Source organism: Lissotriton helveticus, chromosome 4_1, assembly GCF_964261635.1.
Source record: "Lissotriton helveticus chromosome 4_1, aLisHel1.1, whole genome shotgun sequence".
Taxonomy (NCBI): Eukaryota; Metazoa; Chordata; class Amphibia; order Caudata; family Salamandridae; genus Lissotriton; species Lissotriton helveticus.
Genome location: NC_136063.1, coordinates 1620126054 through 1620144328, shown reverse-complemented (window position 1 = coordinate 1620144328; position 18275 = coordinate 1620126054). Strand labels below are relative to the sequence as shown.

The window sequence follows — 18275 nt, the reverse complement described above, 5'->3', positions numbered from 1 at the left end:
AAACGTGCACGCGTTTCCATTGGAAGCAATGCAAAGCGTGCACGTTTTTGCCTACAAAAGTGTTGCGATGGGTAAAGGTCTTTTTCCTATGCAGCGCATGCGCTGCATAGGCAAGACCTAAACAGTACTTAACTTATTTTGATAATCTTGGTGCCTAAAGGTATATAAAAATAACTGTTATTTTTATAAATTGGTGTGGATCTCCTTATTGAGTAGTGAGTATAATTTATAGGCTGTGTGTGTGCAGCCGATGTTTAACACTTCTATCTGGTGAGCCTAAGGCTGCTCAGCCACATTACCCCAAGAAGAGCACCATGGGATTGCAAGAGCAAAGCCCTGTCCACTACTAAGGGAATACCTGGACTCTTTGCACGTATACCCTTTTTTGGCATACCATATAACAAGCCAGATTCCTACAGTAACCATTCTAAAGTGCTGCATCTCTAAATAGAATTCCAAGACCAACAAATCTTTATTATTGTTAGGGTCTTAATCCCAAGAGAAAAAGCAAACCAAGCTCCCTGAAACAAAGTCTTCTGAATGGCTTTCAGGGAAAGTTGGATTAGGCATCCAATATTCTGTAAGAACGACGAGATATTGGTTAAAAGATTATTGATCAGTGCAGAAGCCCAGAGTGACAACTGCCTGATAGTCAACACCACAAACAGTCTCTCATGCAATTTTCTAAGGCAAATAGACCCGCTGGTGATCCAACTTTATATGGGAGACTAAGTTCACAAAACAAAGCCACGTATAATGCTCCCCTTCGACTACTGAATCGGAAGTAACAATCACAACCTTACATCAAGGGCTGGTAACAAAAGGGAAATAAACAGTGAATGTTCAATTTAAGTAAAGAACAATAAGGAAGAAAAGAACACAGCAGAGTGCAACACACAGGGCCAAACTCATACCAATTATGAGGTAGTACAAGCAGCCTAACAAGAAAAATGATAAAAAATAAAACTGAAGTACTAATCTTGCCAGCAGATTAAAACAATAACTACAAATTTGTAATAAAAAAGTTTGCTGCGAAAGACTCACAACTGATTGAAGAAGAAATCAAACCCTAAATGAAAGAACCCAGGGATGGTCTAGAGGCACAATCATTGGAAATCCTCAAAGAACAAGCAAAGATTGTACTAAAGATGTAGAATGTCACTGGGGCTGATGGGAAACCAAGAAATAACCCGGAGAGCCTTGCTATTCAGATGGGATAGGATTTGCTTACAAGAAATATGGACACGGGAAACCTGGCACTTACAAGGGTCTATGTCAGCAGTAAATCCAGCATGAATCTGGAATTTCCTGAATCATGGCTTAAATGTGCTATTGTGTCAACCACAAAAAGGAGATATTGATGACCCAAAATCATACAGCCCAATTAACCTCTGATTTTGAGGCAAATATTTACTCAAAAGTAACCTTGAAGAACACACCAGTCTCGGTGGAAGAAGAGCAGATAATAACTCGGTTCTAAGGAGGTTTTGGGCAAGATTGTCCTCAATGGGCCAATCATTGACGGCTTTCCCAGGCTGCGCAGCCCCCTCATCCCTCTAATAGGGTTGGGATACATTTCCACGCATCAGCCAGGTGGTCCCTCTACGAGTTACATATCTCCTCCTTAGAAATCCGCTTTGACCCCCAGCAGCTTTCCTCTTCTCAGGCACGCTTTTAATATCTTGTAGGCACACCAAGCGCATGAAACACATTACTGTGCATGTTCCACACCTGTAGGGGCGTGCTTCCACTTATAAATATGTGCCCTCTAGTGCTGTTGTGTTTTCCTAGTCCTTTCCCCCCTCAGGGGCCTCAGGATCAGGGGGAACACCACAACGAGTGAGAGCCGGCCTGAAGCTGCTGGGTCTGTGATCTTTCGCTCTGCCGCGACGGTCCTGAGTGGCTGGGACTGTAAACGGATGGGCCTCTGCGGCTGGGGCTCTCTCGCAGGAGCCACTGAACTCTCAGGGAACATCTTGGGATTTGTGCTTCACATTGATTCTTCCTATTGGTGCGGTCTGGCAGCTCTTCGTGCTTCCTCTAGTCGGTGTCCAACATCAGGATTCTTGGACTGCTGCGGTTCCTGCATCACCTCAGAAAAAGTCCCTGCACCCGTTTGGTACAGAACGTCTTTGTTTGTGGCTCTCTCTTTTGGGCATCAGTACTTTGACTTACAAAGCTACTATCTTTGTACTAGACATATTTGCCTTTCTTTGCTACTCGTCTTGCGTTTAGGCATACCTACGGTCTATGTACGGAATGGCTTATTCATTCTCCAAAACTTTATCGAAGCTGAACTTATTATTATTTGTACCTGCATTATGATTTATGTTTTGTAATTTTACGTTTTGTGACTTTAGGCTCAACAGGAAGAGGTCTTGGTAACTCTCCCAAGCCTTAGTTGAGCAGGTTTCCTGTTGTGAATGTTCATATCCTGGTGTGTGGAAATTCTGTGTGATCTTTGAGACCGTGTGTGAGTGGGCCATTAATATTGTACAATTACTTTCCAAAGTTTATGTATTCCTGTCACCTTGACTTCTTCGGACAGAATAAAGATGTTCATGCATGCCTGTCTTTCTTGTTGAATAATTGTGTGCTTCCAACATAATATTCCTAGGATCTGGTCTCCCTCTTTTAGGTGTCAATTATCAGATTTCTCTTACCTATAGCCAGGAATTGTCTTGAGCAAATCATTATCAAGTACCATGAGTTGAATTTCCAAGGTGATATTTGACCCTTCATTTGCCTTCACCACCACGAGTGTGCACCAGTTGTTTCCTTTCTTATTTTAACTTTTGGTTGACGTACTTAATTTCATGTGTGTTCCCAAACCCTCTTCCCTCGATGTCATTGAATGGGCACTGGTAGCTATGGTTCAGTGTACGTTGGATGGTTTCAGAGGATTATTGGGTTCCAGTTGCCTCTGCGATCCAGCAGAGAGAAGAACGCGTTCCAACGTTCATCATCCCAGCATTTGTTTTATTAGCTTCCTGGTAATCATTCATTTTTCCAGTAAATCAGAATTAAGAATGCAATCCTAAAGAAATCAAGCATCTATGTGTCCTTCTTAGATCACGCCTCTGCCTTCGACCTGATAAACATGGAGAGGCTATTGTATGATCTGAAGAATACATCCATGAATCCATACGCAGTGTCAACAATTTGCAACCTTTAACTAACATCAGAACATGCGAATTCAATGGACGCTATCCAGGGAAATCCTTAACAGGAGAGGAGTGAAGCAGTGTTAACACGTGGATTCATTTCTGATCAATCTATACGTGTATGACCTACTGTTCTACCTGTAAGACATTACAGACAACGGACCAAAACTCCAATTCTATTTTATGCCAATAACTTTGTCCTTGTGGCAAAAAAAAAACATGCACCTTTACAGAAATTACAAAAAAAGTGGAGTACTGTTAAAAAAAAGACATTCAAATATATTACAGAAATTCAAAAGACATGACTTAGAATAACAAGACTAAGAAATCAAAATACACTTCTACTTAGGAAAGGATCACCTAGAAAAAGTAAGATCCTGTAAATATTTAGGGAATATGGTCTCTTCAAGCGCAATTTGAAAAATCCACTATATACAGACTGCAAAACGGCAGAACTTACAGCTCGGCGTTCTACCAGTAATCTAAAAATCTGAACGGATTCAATCTGTCTACAGAGGTGAACTAATGGCACCTGCGAGGGCAAATTAGAATGCCATCAGGAAAATTGCTCTGAGTACCCTACATGCTTCTCCAGCACAATTTTAGAAGATGACTGTGCTTACTCAGATACCAAATAAAAGGCTTAAGATGATTCTTGAAAGTTTAGAGCCAATGGAAGAGAATCAGCTATTGGAATACTTACTGGTCGACCAACAATAGAGCTAACACTCAGGGTAGCACACTTGCCATGTACAAACTAGAAGGCCTAAGCTGAGTGAGGGCATCCATATTAGCAGCGTTGCTCTACCAAGGTGAAGAGTACATCCATGTAACACCACTAATTAAGCGACCCACATCTGGAATGTGTGACCCTCTGGCTGTTCGTCTGACTCAATCTCTTTTGTGTTTAAAAACAACAGAAGAGACAAAAGAGGAAACCTGGGTGACCAAGAAAGAGGACAAACAAAAAGCCTTTCAAGATTTCTTTCAAGACCAATAAAAACCAGGATTAGAGGAAGAGGGGAAAATGCTAGACTTCGTAAATTGGATTAACCTTGCTTCCACTCCACGGAGTTGAAAAACTGGATAAGCCTGTAGAAGTTGCATAAGATTGCATGGCATTTATAGAAATTGAATACAGGAAATCTCCTGGACTTGATGGTTTAGGGGACAATTCTATAACTTATTTCTAACTCTGATGGAAAGCACTTTTGCGGCTCTGTTTAACTCTTTCACACAGGAGACAGGAATTAACTCAAACAAAGAGGATGGACGAAATCAGGGGAAATTCATGGGGACTGTGCCTCATTGTCCAGTAGCATTGCTAAATCTTCACTAAACTTATGGCCAAGAGAATATCAAATCTGATACCATACGTTACACACGCCAACGAGGTAGGCAAAACTAAGGAGATACAGCACTGTGAATCTTAGACGGCTGGCATACATAGTGAATAGTGTCAAACCAAAACAGATACCAGCCAGCCTGATCAGTCTAGATAATGATAAATCATCTGACCATGTGAGCTACAAATTAATTAAACCTATCCTGGAGAGATTGGTCTAGGGACTAGAGATGAAGGGATGAATCTTAACCTGAAATAAAGAACCAGAGGCTAAGATTTGGGTAACTGGCCTAATACTATAGAGATTTGCCCTGCACAAGGAATGGATGTCACCTATCCCCCTTATTATTTGCTTTAGTGGTATAACCATTAGCAGTCAAAATACACAATCATACTAACACTATAAAGATACCTTTGGAGGGAGAACATCATAACATACGTTTTTTTGCAGATGATGTTCTGCTAACATTACTCAGACATGGATCACTTCTACCAGAGGTATTACTAGAAACATCATGTTTTAGGGTACATAAACAGAAATCTGAGATGTTGAATCTGGAACTGTCACAAGAAATAGTGTTAACTATACAAAACAAGGGTCCCCATTCAGATGGGCGTCACCATCCATTAATTATTTGGGAATACAAGTAAGGAGCAGATTAGAGGGAGAGAGAGAACATAATTGGCCAAAACTAAGTCGCCAAAAAAAACAGAGTTAAATAAATGGAAACCGCTCCACATTTCTTGGTTAGGGTGTATTAATATAATTAAAATGAAAATCTCTACCTCATCTCTTACCTTTTCCAGGCCCCAGCTAGAATACCACAAAAAGAGCTTATAGCAAATGGGATGCCTAATTAGTCTGACGTATTACAGGGCATGACACCTTTGGTTAATAACTTAATAGACCACTACAGAAATAGAGACAAAAATACAAATTACCAGACAGCAGTGCAACGACCACTGATGGATACAGCATGGCTAAAAAAAAGTGCAACGACCCCAAAATCCTGTTTGATGTTAGATGTATGGCGCATAATGACACAGAGAGGAAGCCGGACTAGCTTTGCATCCCCAAATTTACTTCTAGAATACTATTTGCTTACTAAGATTAAGTAATCAACAAACTGAAACTGTTAATGCAACAAACAAAAAAATATGTGCTCACCTTTATCAGACCTGGAGGTGGTTTTTCGTAACTGTAAAACAAAAATAAACAGGCATGTTAAAAACATTCACCTATACAGATCAGTAATTGTCACAAGTTCATATCTGGTGGAATTTGCATTTTAAAACCCATCAAGTAAATACATATTCTAAATAAGAACAGACCAATGATTAGACGCTGAAAAGGCATTTGTTTCACTTGAATGGCCCTATACGATGACAACGCAGAGATAATGAGGCGCAAGAGCACCAAATTTCTCTCCTGTGCAAAAGTTCAGCATATGGGACCAGAAGCGAGGGTGAAGGTCAAAATACTGCCTCCCCCTTTCCACCTGGAGGATGGGGAGAGGCAAGGATTCTTGCTGTCTTTGCTGTCGTTCACTTTGGTTCCGAAGCCATTGGCATATTGGGTTAGAGGGGATGCTAGGATTAAGGGACTGAAATGTAATTGTGAACGACAGCACTAAAAACCTCTTTATGGGGTTGGTATGCTGCATTAAGGTGTAGATTTTGAGCCATCAGTTTCAAAGATATTGCATATTTGCAAGATCTGTGTGAAATACTCTGGAATGAATATAAACTGATGAAAGTCCTACCTTCTTCCATTCACAAATTGGGTTCCGCTCATTGTATGGAATGCTCATTTCAGATTCAGAAATTACAGCCATTGGGTGCGGTAATCTTTAATAGCCACTAGAGAGTGCACAAATGTTGTGGAAGGCTGCACGACTCGTGCGTCTGCTCTTCTGCTGCAATTCGTTCAGTGGTCTGGGCGTTTTGACTGCAAGTGTGGGACTTCCGTCTGTTCCTTCAATCATCTTATTCTGACTAAGGGTGGGAGTATTTCGCGAAGTAGCGCTACGCGAAGTGCACTTCGCACTACGCGAACTTCACGTAGCACTACGCGAACTGCGTAGTAGCATGTTCGCACTGTGCAAGATGCGTTTTCAATGATTGCACAGCGCGGACAAGCATCTGGCACTGTGCAATCATTGAAAACGGCATCTTGCACAGTGCGAGCTGTAGTTTTCTGCTGCTCGAGTAGATTTTTACTCGAGCGGCAGCTTTCTCAACGCGGACTGGTAGTTTCTCATCGCGAGCATGCGCGACCACTCACAATGAGAAATCTGACCTCTCCGCGTTGAGAATCTCGCCGGGATGTCATTTTGCTTGCTCGCGGTCGCGAACATGACGTTGAGGACCGCAAGCAAAAAATGACCGCTGCGCTACGCGTGTTCGCACTGTGCTACGTGCAGCTCGCGTAGTGCGAAGTTGCGCAAACTATGTGAGCGTAGCGTAGTGCTTCGCCCAGGGTTAATTCTGACTCCAGTTGCCGACACTGTGATTGCGTAGTTCCCAACTGCAGGATTTCCCCGTTGACACGTTTCTTGCTTTGAGTTAACTGATGTCAATTATCGGCAAATCTACCCAGATTATTACTGCTTGCACAGACTAATTACAGCCAGAATAACTATTTACTTTAATATGGCAGATCCCAAAGAGCAGGCCATTCAAGCAGTGGAGGAGGAACAGATATTGTTGCTCCTTAATGAAGGGATTTTTGATGTCCTAGATACTTTCCTCAAAGGGGCCACTTCTTCTGCATAAGAGCCTATTAGTACGCAATACCTGCTGCTGGGTCGCAAAAACTAGTGTATTCCCATTACGGAAAGGCCCAAAAGTACCCCAGAGTTCAGCCAGTGACAAACAGGTAGCCCTAAGGGACAGCAAAACCCTCTACCATTCGACGCTTTCGAGAGGCTTTATCTAGTCTTCTTGGAGAGACTGGCGGTGGACCAAGATAGTCGGGAAACGGACACTTCTGGAATTATCAACGATGAAGATTCTTTCCTCCCCTCGGGAGATGATGCCGAGGAAGGTTCTGACAAAGCTCAATCTAGGGATGAACCAGGTCCCAGCACACCATGGAGACCGGAAGGCGACCCAAACGTATCAGGACTACCTCTACTGATAATGCGACCATACAGAGTTTGGCCGACTCATTGGACAGGTTTAACCCGGACTATATTTTCCACCCTCATTCCTCGGACTGGACCCCGCGGCGAAGGTGGCTCAGTAGGTTAGCAGCCGCATTAGAAAAAATTTGGATAAGGTGGTTCGTGGAGGGGCGTGGCCAGCAGCATGGCCAGCTAGGACCTGTCTCCGTGTAGCTCTGGGCGAGCTGCTAATGATCCGACAAAAAAACTGATGCCACATAGCCCAAAACAGACTCCTGAAACACACCGAGCCCCTGGGGCCCGCAATCCGCCTGCTCCGAGATACACTTAGCCGGAAAACGGCGAAACCGGAAACAGAAGCGGACTCATCCGCAGGACCCAAGATGGCGGCGCGCTAGCTTTCTGGACTCTGCCCGGAGAGAGAGGGCGCTGGAGGCTCCGGAGCACCGGCTGAACGCCTCCGGTCACACACGCGACACTCGCGGATGGAGGGAAGTGGCCGACGCCCAGAATAGGTGCCGGAGGTACTTAGCGGCGGGTCTCGGCCGAGGCGAGCCCCTCCCCCTCCATCTGCGAGGCTACGGGGACGCGGGCAGAAGACGGAGCCCGCCTGCGGTGCAGACGCGAGAGGTGTGGAGGCGACACCTGACAGGAGGAGCTGGCTGCGCCCGCAGCGGCTGGTGCGACGCCTGCGGACCCCCTGCGGTGCCGTCGGCTGCGGGGAGCTGCGGTGCCGCCCTGGCCCTTCAACATCGTGGGTGCCTGGCTCAAGGGCCTACGCTTGGCAGGTGAGGACTCCCATGAGTCCCTGGCAGGCTGAATAAGTATTGGCAAATTTGGCGGGCCAGCCACACGTCCTCCTGCGACACGGGGCTGGTTCTCCCCCCCCCCCCTCCCGCCCCCTTGACCACTACAGCTGAGATCTGGTGGCGGTCTGAAGAGGATTATTTGACCTGGGCCTCACTGCGACCACGACCTGTATTCTGGAGGTGAGCCGACATACTTGGGAAGAAAGTCAGGCCTGTGAGGCTCTGGGGGTGGCACCAACTACATGGCACTAGATTGCTGGTCTGGAACCGCAGCTGGGCACCACGAGACCGGCAAGAAAGGCTAAGACAGACAAGGGAGAGGCACGGTATAACGAGGCCTATCGCACACGCCCGGCGCTTCATCTGGGGGAGGGTGTGCCGTGTGACCCGATCTTTCTGTGGGCAGCAAGGAGATTGTGGGCTGCAGGCGGCGGCCGGGACCTGGAACGGGGTACAGACAGGACCGGAGGACGCGAGTCACGGAATACAGCCTGCAGGCCCGCAGACACGCGGCATCAGTGGGGGACGACACTGCCCCCCCACGTAGAAGGCAATAATTAGCATCATCAGACATGGGGAAGAAAGATACTATCCCCAAAACTGCCAAACAGGGCCCAATGGATAACTTTGCTGCACCGCGACCAACGGCCCGAGATCCGACACAGACCTCCTGATGGCCGCTATCCAAGCATCCAGGGCCGACATCCAGGAGTCCAGGGCGGCATTGGAGGTTAAAATTGGCGAAGTGGGGTCGGAGGTGACGCTACTGCGACAAGACTTCCGGAAGTTGTCAGACGAGGTAACCACGGCGGAGACGCGCATTGGGGAAGCGGAAGACTCGATATCTACGTTAAGAAAGGACATGGCAGAACTTCAGGCCTCGCACCGCCAGCTACTTTGGAAAGTCGACGATGCAGAAAATAGGGCGCGACGCAATAACCTGCGCTTTGTTGGATTTCGAGAAGGGATTGAGGGGACGGACATGGCGGCCTTTCTCCACTCCTGGCTAACGACCACCTTCCCGGCGGTGCGGTTTTCAACCTGTTTCATCATTGAAAGGGCGCATAGAGCCCTATTGGCCCGACCACCTGAGGGAGCGAGACCCAGACCTGTCATTGCACGCTTCCTCAACTTCGCAGACCGGGATCTGATACTAAGGGAATCCAGAAAGATGGGGGGAAATCCGTGTGGAGAACACAACTATTATGATCTTCCCTGATCACAGCCAGGAAGTGCAAAAGCAACGTCAATCCTTTGACGCGCTCAAAGCAAAGTTAAGAGACATGAACGTTACCTATATGTTACTATTCCCGGCGAAACTGAAGGTGATCTATAAAGACAGAGCACACTTTTTTAATCATCCGGAGGATGCCTGGCAGTGGCTGGAGGAACGTCCCATATTCCACAGACAAGAAAACAACAGAAGGGGCGGGCCAGACGGGCCGACTCCGCGCAGGCCACAATGGAGCGGCCGAGGACCCAGCGACAAAAGACACAGCGGAACAGGAGACAAACGCAGACTAAACCTTATCCGGGACGCACCCAGGTGAACAGACGGAAAGGGCAATCGGCATCGCCCGGTAGGAGAGGCGACGTAGGACCTGAACTCAATCGTCTAAGCAGAGCCTCCCGCTCGGAAGGAGAAGAGAGAGAGAAGACTCTGAAGTCCACTCGTCGGGGGAGGAGGAGGGGGGGCGCGCTCCGTCCATCCACTGGAGAAAGCGATTCGTGAACTGGAACAGGACTCCTCAGGGCAAGCGACGGACCCCCGTCTGGACACACAGGACTCACACTCTTGATCAAGGGCAGATTGGGCAAACGAGATTGCAGCTCGCCGCTGAGAAGACACGCAAGTTGTTATACCCCCTCTTATACCTATTGGTTTTCTACTAATTGCAGACTTCTTTGTATGCATTTCTAGTTTCTGTCTCTTAAGAATACCTATTGAGGAATGCAATATATGTTTTACACTGAGTCTGTTGGACTAGGTTGAAAGGGAGGGGTTCTTTGGGAGGGCGATAGACCTTCTCCTACTGACAGTTCTGCCTTGCAGAGGGATGGGACTGAAAGGGGAGGGAGGTGGGGTGGGGGAGAGTTGGGGGGAATTCAGTTATGTTGAAGCAGCAAGTTGGGGAACGTGCAATGGGGAGGGCGGGGGAGTTGGGGGGGGAATAGGGAGGGAGGCACACCATCTGAGTATCCCTACAGTATCTCGGGCGGGCACCCACGAGAGGCGACACATCCCGTCACAGAATGTCAGAAACTACCCACCACTAATTGGCACATTAGGTAGCCTGTTGGCCTTTGTCACACGCCAGACGCCGACGCAGGCACTACAGGGCTTGCCCATTATTCACTACCAGCATGATTATGGGGGATCAGGAGAGGGGAGCTGATTACGGGGAGGGCATTAAGGTAATGACCTGGAATGTCAACGGCCTCGGCTGCAAGATTAAACAAGGCCTGGTAAACAATTACATCAAGAGGTCTGGGGCAGATGTTGTGCTCCTCCAGGAAACACACCTACAAGGCAATAGATGCGCCTTCTTGGCAAGGGGTCAATACAAGGTGTTGGCGCCCGCAGGGTTTTCCTCGGGGTCTAGAGGGACTGCCATTCTCATTAAAAAGAACCCACCAATGAGAGTCTCACAAATCTGGACTGATAGACAGGGCACCTATGTAGGGGTACGGGGGCCATGGAGGAGTCGGGAGTACACTCTCATATCGGCCTATGCACCGCCCAAATTACAGACAGACACTATGAAGGGAATATCGGACATAATTCTCAACACGTCAGATACGATCCAAATCCTTGGGGGAGACTTTAATGATGTGATGAGCTCCTCCGCAGACCGGACAGGTGAGCGAGATAGATCCCACAACATGACCCCTCTAGCGAGATATATGGAGATACTGGGCCTCATGGATGTGTGGCGCTGGCTACACCTGGATGCACGGGCGTTCTCCTTCTTCTCTGGGGCACACATGGTCTACTCGCGCCTGGACTATATCTTCATGGCGCGCCAGGCATTGCAAGTATCGGACTCTGCGGAATACTGTGCTCGAGGGGTGTCTGACCACTCCCCTCTAGTGATTCAGATAGGTGGACGAAGAAGGAGGGGTCCTGCGACTTTGCGACTCTCAGAATGGGATTTACAAAACCCAGACATTAGGAAGGGGCTCGGGGCTCAGGGCTGACGTGAAGGTGTTCTTGAGAGAGAACGAGGGATCGGTGGACTCCCGTGTAGTCCTGTGGGAGGCACTCAAGGTAGTGCTTCGTGATAGGGCCCACTGTAGACTGGCCGAAATTAGAAGGAAGAACCAGACTGAGGTACAGACACTAGAAGCGCAAATACTACAGTTAGAGCAGGAACATCTACCCACGAGAGACATAGGGACACAAAGACGCCTTGCTGATGCTCAGGCACAATATAAGCAGCTGGTGACGGGAGAGGCCAGGACGCAAGCATTGGCAACCCTGCACCGCGTATATGATGTGGGCGATAAATCTGGGAGACTATTGGCCTGGCTCAGTAGGAAGGAGAGAGACGAACGCTGGGTGGAGAAAATTAAGGTTGGTTCAAACTCGTGGGTCTGCACGGACGAAAAGATAGCGGAAGCGTTTGCCGACTGTTATGAAACCTTATATAAGGCACGAGATCTGGGTTCCACAGAAGAGGCGCTGCAATATGAGGCGCTGCAATATATGGCGCCAATCACCCTCCCAGCACTTGAGGAAATTGACTGTACGGACCTAGAGTCCGACGTCACAGAAGGTGAGGTCCGAGAGGCGCTGACCAAACTCCGCACGGGGAAGGCCGCAGGTCCTAACGGCTTTCCTGCGGAACTCTTTAAGAGCATGGCTGACCTCTTGCCATGACATTCATTGGGTATGTTCCAGGATGCAGAAGAGGAAGGACAGTTCCCTCTTGATCTTAGACAGGCCACGATTGTCCCGATCCACAAACCTGGGAAGCCCCCTGAGGACTGCACCTCCTACCGCCCCATTTCCCTACTAATTGTGGAGGCCAAGATATATGCAACCATACTGGCTTCGCGCATGAGGAGAGTCGTCCCAGGCCTGATACATATGGATCAGACTGGATTCATTCCAGAAAGGGCCACCAGATATAATTTAAGGAGGACACATAATTGGCTGCAAGTAGTAAAGGATAGAGCTGAACCACATTGGTTCCTCTCCCTAGACGCCGAAAAGGCGTTTGACGCTGTTCATTGGCCCTTCCTAGAGGGAGTGCTAGAAAGACTGGGTTTTGGACCCAAATACAGGAAGAAAATCGGTCTACTATATGCAGGCCCTGAGGCCCGGGTGCGGGTTAATGGGGTGATGTCGAGGACTTTCTCCATACAACGAGGCACCCGGCAGGGATGCCCCCTATCACCCCTGCTATTCGCCCTGACAATTGAGGTGATGGCCTCTGTGGTAAGACAGAATGAGAAGATCACGGGGTTCTATAGCAGTCAACAGACACACGAGAAGAGAAACTATCCCTCTACGCCGACGATGTCCTCCTTTATGTCACGCGGCCCGAAAGTACAATACCGGCACTGTTTGAGGAACTAGCAAAATATGGCGCGAGGTCAGGTTACCAGATTAACTGGCACATATCGACACTCTATGACCCTCAAGGGCATGAGGAATGGCCTCAACTACCGCAGAATCTACAGACAACCGGGGAAGGCTTCCGGTATTTGGGGGTATTCATCACGGCTGACAGAACCGCCTCATACGATCATAATATCGCTCGGATCATACATGATTTCAAAGCCGACGCAGATAGGTGGCGATCCCTTCCCCTGACAATACTTGGTAGAGCAGCGATATTCAAAATGATATCTCTCCCAAAATTCCTATATGCCTTCCAAAATGAATACTTCCAGATACCGCCCAGGACTTTCCGAGACATCCACACGGACCTCCGGTCACTCTTATGGTTGGGGAAACACCCCAGAGTCGCACTGACAACGCTACAGAGGCACCAATATGATGGGGAGGAGGATCTCCCTTCCCGACCTGGAGACCTACTATTTGGCAGAACACCTAGCCCCCATTAATGACTGGCTTCACACACCTGCCAAACACTCCACATATGCCCTAGAACGATACCAAATGGGTATACACTCATGTATCTACTACATTTATGAGGGGAGGGGACATGCCGGACTACTGACGGCCACAAAGGTTACACTGGGGGCGTGGAATAGAGCCACGAAGGTCACCGGATGGGCACGCAGGGCTACGAGGCAAACGCCACTGTGGGAATGCTCCTGGCTCAAAGAGCTACGCAAATTAAAAGGTTTCCAGGGATGGGACGATGTTGGCATCTCTACACTAGGGGACGTCATCAAAAACGGAGCACTGAAGCCCTCGCTTCCCTACAGGCCGAATTTGGGTTGCAGCGCTCTCAACTCTTTAAATACATACAATTGAGACATGCTTACCTGGCGGAAGGAACACTGCGAGAGCCACTCCCTGAATACGCACCACTAGAGGGCCGACTGCTGCAAGAAAAGATCACAGGGAAAGCGGTCTCCCTAACCTACAAAACAATTATGAATAACAGACCAAATACACTGGCGGGTCTCCGAGACACGTGGGAACAGGAAGTGGGAGAGATGGACGAGGTAGACTGGGGGGGGGGGGGGGATGCAGATGCATCCTAGAGAAGTAGCAATCAAATCACGTCTGCGCCTAATCCAGTTCAAGATCCTACACAGGGTGTATTATGACAGAGTGAGGCTATGTAAAATGGGGCGGGTGTCGGACCCCATATGCTTAAGATGCAGGCACGAACACGGGACTTTCCTGCACATACTATGGTCATGCCCACACATACAAGCCTACTGGAGCGCGATCACCACTGAACTGAGCAACATACTGGAGATAGACATACCAGTGGAACCGAAACTGGCCCTGTTGGGAATGACCAATGATATAGACCTGGCCCGCCCACTGCTAATATTTCTGGTGCTGGCCTTGGTGGTGGCCAAGAGAGACATAGCCCGGAAATGGGGCGCGGCTGACACGCCTCAGATAGAGGAATGGAGGAGGGGACTAGACATCTATATGGCGGCAGAAAGAGTCACATATAAAGCAAGAGGCTGTCCGAGGAAATTTCGGAAAGTGTGGGGTAAATGGAGACAATACCATGGCCTGGACGGGGTTCTCTGAAGGGACCAAAACAATTATGTGATAGACGGCTAGGGTGGGGGAAGTCGTGGGATTCAAGAGGATGGGTGGGGAAACAGAAAGAATTTAGCTGAACAAGCATTTAGACTGTGCTACTGACGCTGTACACTTTGACGGGAGAGGACAGGCTGTGGGGTTGGGGAAGCGGGGTTGCTGCCTGCTGACGACACGCATGTCCTAGCTACTGCATGGTGGAAAAATAATATAACTGTTATACAAAGATTGTACTGCCAATTCCCTATTGCTTTTTGGGGTTGTAATAGTTTATATGTTGGGGCATGGGTGGAGGGGGGGGGGGACAAAAAAAAAAAGCAGATGCAAAAACTTCCTGCCGAACAGTTACAATTGTCCTGTGTTATTATGCTGTTATCGCTATTCCAATTAACGCCCCCCGACCTCTGGGATGTGGGTCCCCTGGCTGTTTACTGTTGTGTTTAATGACCTGCACATAGATACTGTCGGAAGCAGGACTGTCGGAAAGAAAGATTATGTGCCACACAAATCTGCAATAAATTTTTTTTTTTTTTTTTAAAAGGTGGTTCGTGGAAGGCCTCAGGGCTGAATGTCCCAGAACATCTCTGGCAGGTAAGGTGAAGAAAACTCCTGAAACTGATCCCAAAATGGCCACGTTTGTAACAAAATGTATCATGGGCCTTGATCGCTCTTGGAAGAGCTGTTAGGACAAACTTTTAGATCTCATTGGCTCTCTGAGCTAACAACAAAAAGGAGAAATGCATAATCAAAACCTCTTGCCCTGACATAGAATCAGTTGGTTCTATCCTCTAGGGGCCCTTCTCTAACTATAAATCTGCATGGGAAATGGTTGACAATGGACTTGAGGTTCTGAGCCTCGCTCCATCTTTCACTTTTGGGGAGATTGGCTACATTCAAGATAGTGGCTTTTCTCCGCTTCCTCTGCCAATGTCAAAACTTCCTGCTCCTTGTCCCCACATCCCTCTTCACATGCATTAGCTAACTTTTGCTGGGTTTCCTATGGTCTGATGAGCTGTGGAAGGTTCGGTGTTGGGACCTTATTGGCATGTTTCGACTGGGTGATCTATTCCAATATAATTCACTTAAGACCTTTACTGATCTCCAAGAGGAGTTTGTACCCACCGGTCCCAATTCATCAAATATTTACAACTCCGCTATGCTGGGGAGTAACCCTGCATCACGCATTTGGTCGATGTCTCAGAGTTCAGTCCTTTGAAGGTCAAGCTGCTTCGGACGGACACTGCATAACATAAAATTTCCAACATCTACAGGTCGCCATTCCCCCAGATACCTTTGGGATCCTGCGGGAGGCCTGGAATTGGGATGTGGGCTCCTTTACAGATGAAGACTGGAGGAAGGCACGTGCCTCTCTGCAAGAGAAGGCCATCGCCTGCCAAAATCACCTGATACAGCTACATCATCTACATTGGGTCTATTTTACGAGGGAGGGACTGTGCAGGAGGGGACTTACTGACTGAGTCTGCCAACTGTTTACGCTGCCAGGCTGAGACAGGAGATTTCCTGCATACAGTTCGAAGCTGCAACATTTTAGCTCCTTTCAGGGAGGGGGTGCTTAGCTGCATGGAAAGTGTGTTGGGACTGACCTGCCGAGTACCCCACGGTACTCTTTGCTGCACATCGCAGAGGAGGGTAGACAATAATAGATACAAATGGGCCTTGCTGTGGCTGGGCCTTACCATCGCCAAGAGGGACATTGCGAGGGCATGAAAAGATGTCCAGGCCCTCTCCCTAGAGGTTTGGAAGAGGGGCATTTATCGCAGTATGGAGATGGACAGCCCGATTTATATAGCCATGGGATGCCCCAAGAAATATTACAAAATATGGGAAGGTTGGGCAGCCTTTCATGGGATTCACTTGGGCCATGTCCCCAGCAGGGGTGGTCCCTGGAGGCCGAAATTAGGGCGTTTGGTACATCATCATGTGATGATGGGGAGGGGCAGGTGAGACGGGCGACACGGCGCAAGACTTATTCTGTCTGATCAATGTGGGTTGTGGAGCTGCTGGAGAGTGTGTTATTTTATTGCATTGTGTATTATTATTGTGGTTTGTACGACAGGGTTTGGGGGACCCTTTGGTCTAATGGTCAGCTGGCTTGTGTGATAATGGTGCCCAGCAGCTGTCTGCTTTATTATCCTGTACTGCTGTCAAAAATTCTAAAAAAAAACAAAAATTAGATAAAGAATATGATTTTAGGGCAAAAAAAAAAAACAAGAAGAAATTTGCATACAATTGATACAACCAGTCCAGTTTTTAACCTAACCCAGAGGACCCTCTAATAAATATATTGGGGTACCAATGGGTTATTTTATTTTCACTCTCACTCACAACCTTCACTTGGCCCACACACCCACATGCACAACTGCGGCAACTCCATGTAATCTTATACACAACAGCTTGATAGAACGCGGTTTTAAATGCTCAATGACCATTTTCAATTTAGATGGAAGCAGATAATATTAAAATATCTAATTCTCATCAGAAATTGGTTTCTTCCTATGAAGACTTGTGTCTTATTTCAATTGTTGCTTAGCTATTTCAGTATGGAAAAAATGTCATTTTATCAACTTCATGTTTATCTAAGGGCGCATAAGATACAATACTGGGATACATACTGTGTCTGTGAAGATAATGGGAAAGGGGAACTTCAGATGCGAGACACGTGGTTTAGAGAGTACACGTTCTAGTCGCACATAATGTAGACAGTGAGCACAGAGTTCACATGCTGCTTACAAGGACTCGACGTGTTTGATGTGCTGGAGCTTGAGCACCTCTTCCTTCTTCCTCCGCTTCTCCCTGCGGTCTTGCTTCCGTCTGGGGGAGCTGGAGCACAGCTCATCCTGCTGCTGGGAGGAGGAGGATCGGCGTCGCCGACGACTGCTGGACTCAGCTTCTACTCCATGCTTCTCCCTTAGAGACATGACCAGCTCCTCCAACGTCCACCCAGGCACGGAGACGATAACGTTAAATTAGCTGGACGGCTACTTCTTTGCCTGCTAACCAGGCACACAGAGAGCGCAGCCTGTACTGTAGCACTATGGAAACAGAAGACGGCATAGAATTTTCTTAGCATATCTTTCGTCGCACCTAAAAGTGGTGGCCATCTTGAAATGGTTTTATTTGTAATAAAATGCTAGAAATATTTCCCCCACCAGATTATTTTAGCAATATCTTAATAAAATGCATTTATTACGACGAGCGTTAAAAAAATGTATTGAGTGACTATGTTTAAAAGAATATTAAAATACCATCAGGTCAAGACAATTTCCTAAAAGCTGATCTTCTCAAAACATCTCTAGGAACTTTGTGTCCTATGGGGGAAATAAACAATAAAAGAAAAGCTTGATTCTCTGGTAAGAATAGAGGCACGACAACAGCTTCAGGTGCATTTTCAACAATTGGCTGTCCACTGTTTTTTACACCAGTGTAGTGAGAGAGCAGACATTCTATCATGCTTGGGATAGTGTTAGGAGTGCAACATAAACACTTGTATGCACTCTCATATTATTTAGTGATGACATTAGGTGGTAGAATGTGAAGTAATTAACGTACCTTTGTAATATTAACATGATTCAATTTGAGTTTAACAAATGATTTATAGAATTGTAGTAA

General features: G+C 47.3%; 1 protein-coding gene across 1 annotated transcript in view; it reads right to left on the bottom strand.

Annotated features, from left to right (window-relative positions):
- Nucleotides 1-17695, bottom strand: part of RP9 (RP9 pre-mRNA splicing factor) — a 109511-nt gene extending 91816 nt beyond the window's left edge. Inside the window, exons 1-2 of the mRNA XM_078688244.1 lie at nucleotides 17397-17695; nucleotides 5678-5708 (exon numbers count right to left, since the gene is read on the bottom strand). Of these exons, the coding sequence (XP_078544370.1) occupies nucleotides 5678-5708; nucleotides 17397-17584 (219 nt within the window). The 5' untranslated portion in view covers nucleotides 17585-17695. The remainder of the gene's footprint in view (nucleotides 1-5677; nucleotides 5709-17396) is intronic.
- Nucleotides 17696-18275: the final 580 nt, after the last annotated feature.